Source organism: Bactrocera dorsalis, chromosome 3 (assembly GCF_023373825.1).
Source record: "Bactrocera dorsalis isolate Fly_Bdor chromosome 3, ASM2337382v1, whole genome shotgun sequence".
Taxonomy (NCBI): Eukaryota; Metazoa; Arthropoda; class Insecta; order Diptera; family Tephritidae; genus Bactrocera; species Bactrocera dorsalis.
Window position 1 is genome coordinate 38,958,681 of NC_064305.1, and position 9,702 is coordinate 38,968,382.

Consider the following 9,702-nt stretch of genomic DNA (forward strand, 5'->3'; position numbering starts at 1 on the left):
TTCCAAAGCTGGAATAGTTGCTGGCTTATTTCTGTAGACTTTAGACTTGACGTAGCCCCACAAAAAATAGTCTAAAGGCGTTAAATCGCATGATCTTGGTGGCCAACTTACGGGTCCATTTCTTGAGATGAATTGTTGTCCGAAGTTTTCCCTCAAAATGGCCATAGAATCGCGAGCTGTGTGGCATGTAGCGCCATCTTGTTGAAACCACATGTCAACCAAGTTCAGTTCTTCCATTTTTGGCAACAAAAAGTTTGTTAGCATCGAACGATAGCGATCGCCATTCACCGTAACGTTGCGTCCAACAGCATCTTTGAAAAAATACGGTCCAATGATTCCACCAGCGTACAAACCACACCAAACAGTGCATTTTTCGGGATGCATGGGCAGTTCTTGAACGGCTTCTGGTTGCTCTTCACCCCAAATGCGGCAATTTTGCTTATTTACGTAGCCATTCAACCAGAAATGAGCCTCATCGCTGAACAAAATTTGTCGATAAACACATTTCGAACCGAACACTGATTTTGGTAATAAAATTCAATGATTTGCAAGCGTTGCTCGTTAGTAAGTCTATTCATGATGAAATGTCAAAGCATACTGAGCATCTTTCTCTTTGACACCATGTCTGAAATCCCACGTGATCTGTCAAATACTAATGCATGAAAATCCTAACCTCAAAAAAGTCACCCGTTATGAGTAACGTATGGTGAACTAAAAACTCGAAACCGAGTTGTGAGATTTCGAAAATGCATTTCTTAAGTGTACACATAGCGGTTCGGTAATTTTTAGTGAATTTAAACATACATCTAGTTTTTTTAGTATATACATAGTTGCTAATAGGTGGGAGCACCTGCCAATTGACTGTACAGGATAAAGGCCCTTTGAGCAATGTTTCCAAATAGCTATCACATGACCTCAATAGCATCTATCAGTATATTGAAATTTATCAATTTGCTGGGGCTAGGTGAGACATGACTTGAGGAGAGAAGTTAGGTTGCGGTGCATCCTCATTTATTAATCTTATCTAATCTAACCTACACATTGTAAAACATTAAAGAAACAAGTTTTGAAGTATCCAGAGTGTACCATCTCAAGGTTTTAGAAGTTAATAAATTTCAAGATGGCTAGATAAAATATTGTTGCGAATTTACTCCTTGCTAGTTTTACTTTACTAGGTTCGTATCTCTGGATTGACAAATAAAACTAAAAGCCGTTTAATTCACTTCAACAAAATCTCTTTATTTTACAACTCGTCTACACTATATCAGTTTACTCTTAGCACTGGTTGATTACTTTGGCGCTGCCACGGCTTATATAGCCACGCACTCCTCGCTGATGCCGATGTGTCCTTCTAGAATATTGCGTCTGGAAATTATAAGAACATAATGCTATACGGCGCCAAATGCAGCTATTGTTTAGACAAGCAGACGCAGCTATTGTTTAAGTAGACAAGCAGACAGCTGCGGCGCCAGATGTCTATTGTTTCGACAAGCAGACAGCCGCGGCACAAGACAAATGCTATTCCATATACCTACAGCTATTGTTCATAATAAGAGATGCATATAGCAATACAAATACAACTTAATACTACTTTTGTAACACTGCCCTCCACTAAAGCCTAATCGTCCCGATTAGGCACAAATCCTCTTGAACCAAATGGGGCGAGCCTCTCCAAATGTACTTCTTTCATTTTACATCGTGCTTTCCCATTTCTTTGTATGCGGTATACCACGTCATTAAGTCGTTCATCACCATATAGGGTCCTTCCCAGGCTGCCTGCAGTTTCGGGGACAAGCCTTTCTTTCGAAGTGGATTGTACAACAGGACCAGATCACCTTCTTCAAAACCTTTTGAATTTGCCGCTCGATCGAACCGGTCCTTCATCTTATTGCTCTTCAGATGCGTATGCTGCCTTACCATTAGATGCAATTCATTCATTTCTTCCTTTAAGGCAGAACAATAATCTCCATCATTTCTTACAGCTGTAGGATTCGTTCCAAACTTAAGATCAGCAGGGAGTCGCAGATCAGATCCGAAAATAATCTTTGCTGGCGTGTAACCAGTTTTCTCGTGCTTCGCTGAACGATACGCCAGCAGGAACATCTGAATGCACTTGTCCCAATTCCGTTGATCTTTATCAACGACTTTCCGCAGATGTTCTTCGAGCGTTCGGTTGAATCTCTTTACCATCCCATCTGATTGTGGGTGTAACGCTGTTGTCCGTGTCTTGTGGATGCCCAATAATGTACAGACTTCTTGGAAAATGGAAGATGCGAAATTCCTGCCTTGATCTGAGTGTAATTCGACGGGCACTCCGAACCTTGTTATCCAATTTTCTACAAACGCTTCGGCTACTGTCTTCGCTTCTTGGTTTGGTAAGGCATATACCTCTGGCCATTTACTGAAATAGTCCATGACAACCAGTAGATATTTGTTTCCGGCCGTACTGGTTGGGAACGGACCTGCAACATCCATTGCGACTCGTTCAAATGGTGATCCCACGTTGTACTGTTGCAGCCTACCGCGACTTTTGGCTTTAGGACCTTTAGCTGCCATGCACTCTACGCAATTACTTATCTATTCTGCTATGGAATCTCGACAACCGATCCAGTAGAACCGTTGTTTAATCTTCTCTATAGTTTTTGTAATTCCAAGGTGCCCTCCACTAGGTCCATTGTGATATTCTCTCAATACTTTCGGGATCATGGACTTCGGTACTATGATCAGCAGACGTGACTGTTTGCCATCTTCGCTTTCCCAGGTACGATGAATGTATCCATTAACGAGGTTTATGCTGTTCATTGGGCTGAATATGCTTTTGCAGTTGGACTCTCGTTACTTATTTGTTCCTTTGGTGGTCGTACCCCATTTTCTTTGGCTATTATTAGCTTTGCAAGATCAGGGTCCTCCAGCTGATTGATTCTGATGCGGTGAGGAGTCCAATCATCTTCAGGTTCTATATTCAGTAATCGCACGTCGATTATACCTTCTTTTCCCTCTGATTTGGAGCAATGTTTACATTCCAGTGGACAAGGGCGACGTGATAATGCATCCGCATTTTTGTGGTGAATCCCCTTTCGATGTTTCGTTTCGAAGTCGTAATTCTGTAATCTTTCGATCCATCGTGCAATTTGGCCTTCCGGATTCTTAAACTGTAATAACCATTTTAATGCTGCATGATCAGTCCTCAGCAAGAATCGTTGTCCATACAAATACTTGTGGAAATGTTTTACACATTCCACCACAGATAGTAGTTCTTTTCGCGTCACACAGAAGTTTTTCTCTGGTTTCCCGAGCACTCTGCTGTAATACCCAATTACTCTTTCTTGCCCGTCGATGAGCTGAGACAGGACACCTCCAATTCCATAAGCGCTCGCATCTGTATCCAGGATGAATTTCTTTCCAGGTATTGGATAAGCCAACATCGGCGCCGTACAAAGTAGTTCTTTAAGCTGCTCAAACGCTTTTTCTTGTTCCAACTGCCATACAAACGGGCGATTCTTCTTTGTTAAATCATGTAAACTTCTAGCCACGTTCGCAAATCCAGGTACAAAACGGCGGTAATACGTGCATAAGCCAAGGAAGCTGCGGAGTTCATGAATGTTGGTGGGTCGAGGCCAATCTTTGACTGCTTTTATTTTTCCTTCCTCGGTGTGAATCCCCTCAGTTGACACTTTATGTCCGAGATATGTGGCCTGCTTCTTCCATAATGAACACTTTTTGGGATTCAAGCGTAATCCGGCTGATGCTATTCGCTGAAAGACTTCCTCTAGATTTTTCAGATGATCATCGAAACTTTTTCCCATGATGATAATGTCATCAACATACACCAAACATGTCTTCCAGTTGAGTCCTTTTAACACATGTTCCATTAGTCGCTCGAACGTTGCAGGCGCATTACATAACCCAAATGGCATCACAGAGAATTCCCATAGCCCGTCGCCCATACTGAAAGCGGTCTTTTCACGGTCACGTTCATCAATCTCGACTTGCCAACATCCACATTGTAGATCTAATGTAGAAAACCATTTCGCTCCAGACAAGGTGTCTAATGTATCGTCGATTCTCGGTAGAGGATAACTGTCTTTCTTTGTGACATCATTCAACTTCCTATAATCTACGCAGAAACGGGTGCTACCATCTTTCTTTTTAACTAAGACGATAGGTGAGCTCCATGGACTTATTAAAGGTTCGATTACACCGTTTTTGTGCATGTCTTCAATAATTTTGTTAGCATCTTCACGTTTTGCTAGTGGAATCCTACGCGGAGCTTGTCGGATTGGTTTAGCGTCCCCAGTATTTATGCGATGTTTGACAATGCCGGTTCTTTCTGTGTTGTTTCCTTCGTTTGCAAATATGGATGCGTATTTTTCTAATAGTTTTTCTGCTTTTAATTTTTCATTTCCATGCACCTCGTTCAGCAAATTGTTTAGGAGTGTAGGACTTATCTGCTGTGGCTCAATAGTAGGCTTCTGTTGTGACCGTTCGCATCGTGCTATTGCACTTATATTTCTTCAGCCTTATAGGCGTGTTGAATTCATTCACTACTCTGACCGGAATGGTGGCGTCTTCTCTAGTTTTCACAAGCGTTCTTCCTACCAATTTGGGTGTATCTATTTTTGTTGGTTCCACAATCCACAATTCTTCAGTCCCACCTCCTCCATTCACTTTAGCCACGAATTCCATTTATGAAACATTGAATTTTTACCCTCTCAATGTAATCCACAAGTGCATCTGCATTTGCCAAATGAGCCAGTCGTTCTATTTCAGTTGCGAACTCTTGCAATGACTCGTTCATTTTCTGACCCCTATTTTGCAGTTCGATCTGGTATATTTGTTTCCGGTGCTCACTACCATATCGTCTTTCTATCGCACTCATCAATGCCTCATAGTTGTCCCTTTCACAGTCTGGAATAGTCTGAAGGATTTCTGCCGCAGGTCCTTTCAATGATACAAACAAGGACGCCACTTTGTCCGCTGCATTCCAGTTATTGGCCATTGCTGTCTTTTCAAACTGAAGTTTGAAAATTTGAAATGGAATACTTCCATCGAATGTGGGTGCCTTCAATCTTTGATTATTTGTTGATGGTGCAGGGCCATGTAGTTGCAGTTCTCGTATACGATTACTTAATTGAAGAACTTCTGATTTTAAATTTTCTTCGTCATTTTTTAAAGTGCTTAATTCGTCTTCAAATTTTGAAAATTTCTCTGTTGTACCAAACGATTTTCTAACTGCGTATTATTTTCAGTCATTTGTTGTGTAAGGCGAGACTCTAACTGTGATGTATTTTCAGCTATTTGCGTCATTTGCTGTGCCAGACGATTTTCTGTTTGCACTGCATTTTCTGTATTTTCAGCTATTTGCTGTGCCAGACGATTTCCTGTTTGCACTGCATTTTCTGTATTTTCAGCTATTTGCTGTATAGCCACTAACAGCATGTTCATGTATACACTTGATGATGTTCGTTGTTCTTCTACTTTTTCTTCTACCTTTGTAGAAGTTTCTGGCCCATCAAATTCGAACTCGTCCACATTAATTCCATCCGCTTCCATTGCCTCACGTAATCGTGCCTGCAGATCCGCCTTTTGCCCACTTATCGGCAAATTACGCTCCTCCAGTTCCTTTTTTAATTGCTGAATTCTCAATTCTCCGAATTTAACCATCTTGAATTTGGATTATTTGACAATCCCACTTCTGACACCAATTGTTGCGAATTTACTCCTTGCTAGTTTTACTTTACTAGGTTCGTATCTCTGGATTGACAAATAAAACTAAAAGCCGTTTAATTCACTTCAACAAAATCTCTTTATTTTACAACTCGTCTACACTATATCAGTTTACTCTTAGCACTGGTTGATTACGTTGGCGCTGCCACGGCTTATATAGCCACGCACTCCTCGCTGATGCCGACGTGTCCTTCTAGGATATTGCGTCTGGAAATTATAAGAACATAATTCTATACGGCGCCAAATGCAGCTATTGTTTAGACAAGCAAACAGCCGCGGCGCCAGACTCAGCAATTGTTTACGTAGAAAAGCAGACAGCCGCGGCGCCAGACGCAGCAATTGTTTAAGTAGACAAGCAGACAGCTGTGGCGCCAGATGTCTATTGTTTCGACAAGCAGACAGCCGCGGCGCCAGATGTCTACAACAAGACAAATGATATTCCATATACCTACAGCTATTGTTCATAATAAAGGATGCATATAGCAATACAAATACAACTTAATACTACTTTTGTAACAATATATTATGTTGTCATATTTTTATTTATGTATGTATATATTCTTATATGCTCTTTTTTTCGTAGTTTCTAAATATATTAGCACTCAGTCTACTTGCTATTATATGGCGTAATCCGACCATGATGGAGGAGCTCGAAAGTGGCTACGATTATACTGTGGATTTGAGCGCACCGCCATTACCAACACCACTAAGCAAGGTGGATCCTCCATACCCATATCGGGATCATTCGTTAAGCTATCGCAAGCAATACCGTAAGTGATAATAAAATATATTTTATCTGCTATAATGCATTCCAACCGATTTATTGTTACTCATATGTGAAAAATAATTTGCAGATAACTTTGATATGGGCGGCTTGGTTTGTACCTGCATGATTGCCATTACGATGATGATGATTTATGGTACTCTAAAGGGTAAACCCTCACATCTTTTGCCATTTTTCTGCCTACAACTCTTTGATTTTGCCATAACCACGTAAGTTTTTGGAACAATTTATTTATTTTTTTCATTTCACGCTTCCTCTGTACACAGTCTAACCGCTGCCGGCTACATCTGTTACCTTCAAGCCATACACCGTCTGATTGCAGAATCTCATCGCTTGCCATGGCGCGAGAAATTGCTTGAGATGTCACAAGAAGAACTAATGGTGATCGTTTTGGTGGTTTTCTTTTGCATTGTATTCTTGAAAGCCTATGCCATTGGCATAGTTTGGCGTTGCTATAAATATCTTACGCTGCGACAACAAGATCTACGCACCTTGCTACCGTGTGTTTTACCGGAATTGGGTGGCGCCGGTTTGACGGGCGAAGAACGCGCCTATACCACACTCTTGCCAAATTATGATGAGGCCATTGCACAATATATGAAGCAGGCGCCACCGCCATCCTATCAGGTGGCCATGTCAAATTATCAAGGTGTCGATGCTCAGGTAAATAACGCTAATAATGTGCCGGATACCGTCGGTGCAGCAGTGGTCACCATTGACGACACGTTGGACAATAATAATGATTCACCGAACAACAACAACACAGTTCACGTAAATGCCAATACACCGCCAATGCGGCGTAATGAGGCTGTCACTGAGGGTACTGAGTTGGAAAGTGTTGGTGTTGATGCAGTTACTGCTCCGCCCGCTGCAGATGTTGACGTAACTGGGCAATTGACCCCACCACCATCCTACTTAGATGCTGCTGCTGGTATTTCCAGTCCATCTGCAGAAAAACTCTTTGTGCCAGCTGAAGCTATACATCGTCAAGCAGACAATAGAAATGAGAGTCAGGCTTAAAGTAGTGATGGCTGGTGTTAAGTAGTACATGTGTGTGTCGTTGAGTGTAGTAGAGCGTGATTTTGGTTTCCCAAATATAACAGCTGATGAAAGTTTCGCCTTTTTCGTTAAAATGAGCATTATTCTTAACGAGAAACTGGTTTTAAATAGTAATTCTGAGATCAACTGTCACAAGAGACATGGGTACTGAAGTTGATTTTGTTAAAACTAAACGTACGTCTAATGCAGTGGGAAGTTCGTAAATAATTTTTTAAGTTTACGTTTATTAACAGCGAAGGTTTTTTATTTAAAATTTGAAATATATATATTTTTAATAAAGTTAAAGAAATATTGCACCTTTGCTGGGTATTATTACAAATAACAAAAGAATTTCGATTTGTATAAGAATATTACAAAACTGCAAATCGTTAAAGAAGATTAAGAAAAACAACTTAGGTCGATCCCCAACAGTCACCTGAAAATGCTAAAAAGCAGTTGAAAAATGCATAAAATAATAAAATTGTCAACATTTTCGCTCTGAATGTACTCTCAATATCATTATACACTGCAACAAAAACAGAAATAATTAAAATTATAAATACAAATATGTATGAATGATAAATGGTGTTTAAAGTGAAAGGAAAATTAAGAAAAACAATGTTTTTAAAATGATAGCGTACTGAAAAAAACTAAAATTTATACAGAAACTACTTAACCAAAAACAAAAAAAAAAAAAATGGTGCAACAGTAGAAACTTGATATGCATACAATACAAATATACGCATATTTGAAGAAAAAATTCGCGAACATTTGAAAAAAAATGTCTAAAGCCCGAGAGAAGGCGGACATATAGGCCGCAAATATTGGCGTTTTTAATATGTAAACAAAAAACTGGCGAAGTCATATATTAAAGGTAGCGTTAATATAACCAACAAAACCAAAAAACAAAAACAAGAAAACGAAAAAAAAATTGATTTAATTTTATGAGTTGCACCTACTTATCTATCGCACAATTAATAAATAATCAAATAATCAATTCTTATAGTTATCATGTTGTTGACATTTTTGCGCGATTAACAACATTATTATCCGTTTCTATACATATCTGCATACAAAGAAGCATGCTCGCATGTGAATGCTCATGTACTACACTTACATACATACATACATACTACCTTTGTCAATTAATTTTTTTTATTTGTTTTATTCAAAAGTTTTTTCTAAACTACTAATTTTAGTATTTTAAAATTTACATATTTTTCTTTTCGCAATATTATAAGGATGTTCTTAAAATAATATTATTATTATTCTGTTTATTAATAGCATTGAATTAAATAATTATTATAATGCACATGCAAACATACATACATATATTTTAAATATTATATTACATAATATAAAGAAATAAACATACATATGTACTAAATATTACGTAAAAAGCGTCAATGTTAAGTAAATAATATTCATATTCGAATACGGCAGTCAACGGTACAATGATTTGTCATTGCGGCAGTCTGCCGCTTGTGAGAAAATAAAGGAGTAAAATAACGAAAAAAAACAAATTCTTTGATATTTATTTTCAACTTAGATATTTTTTGTTTTCGAAAATGCTACTTTTCGAACTAATTATTAAAATAAATTGCTAAAAACAATTTTTGATCTCTTATATATAAATATGTCTTTGTTAAATATTTTTAATGCGGGTATCCAACGCTTTCATCTTAAATCGGTCTAGTTTTTCCAAGCCAAACGGACGGATCATTGCGAGTACCCTTCAGTAAAATAAAAAATTCGTATAACGCTGTATGGGAAGGGAAAATATATAATGCAACTGAACCGTGGAAACACTTCATTGACTTCAACTCGCTTAGAAGGTTTTTAAATACTCTTATACTGATAGGTTTGGTATCTATATAAATAAAAATGAATCGCCAAAATGTATGTACGCTCATCACTTTCATACGACTGAACCAAATTTGATAATTCTTTTTTTAAAATGTTCGTTGAGGTTCAGGGATGGTTTATGCGGAGAAAAAAACTCGAAAAATTTCCGGAAAATTCCTAAAAACGGCCCTTTTCTTTTTCCCATAGAAACGAATGAATGTTTGTTTATTAGCAACGCTAAGGGAACGACTGAACCAATTTTGATTAAATTTGCAGAGAATGTTCTGCGTGGATTGAGGAAGGTTTAG

General features: G+C 38.6%; 1 protein-coding gene across 3 annotated transcripts in view; it reads left to right on the plus strand.

Annotated features, from left to right (window-relative positions):
* LOC105233068 (lysosomal-associated transmembrane protein 4A) overlaps positions 1–9,072 on the plus strand; it is a 30,589-nt gene extending 21,517 nt beyond the window's left edge. For all 3 annotated transcript variants that reach the window (XM_049452124.1, XM_049452125.1, XM_049452126.1), the window contains exons 3-5: positions 6,311–6,497; positions 6,582–6,720; positions 6,778–9,072. In XM_049452124.1, coding sequence (XP_049308081.1) covers positions 6,311–6,497; positions 6,582–6,720; positions 6,778–7,531 — 1,080 coding nt within the window. In that variant the 3' untranslated portion in view covers positions 7,532–9,072. The remainder of the gene's footprint in view (positions 1–6,310; positions 6,498–6,581; positions 6,721–6,777) is intronic.
* The last annotated feature ends 630 nt before the right edge of the window (positions 9,073–9,702 follow it).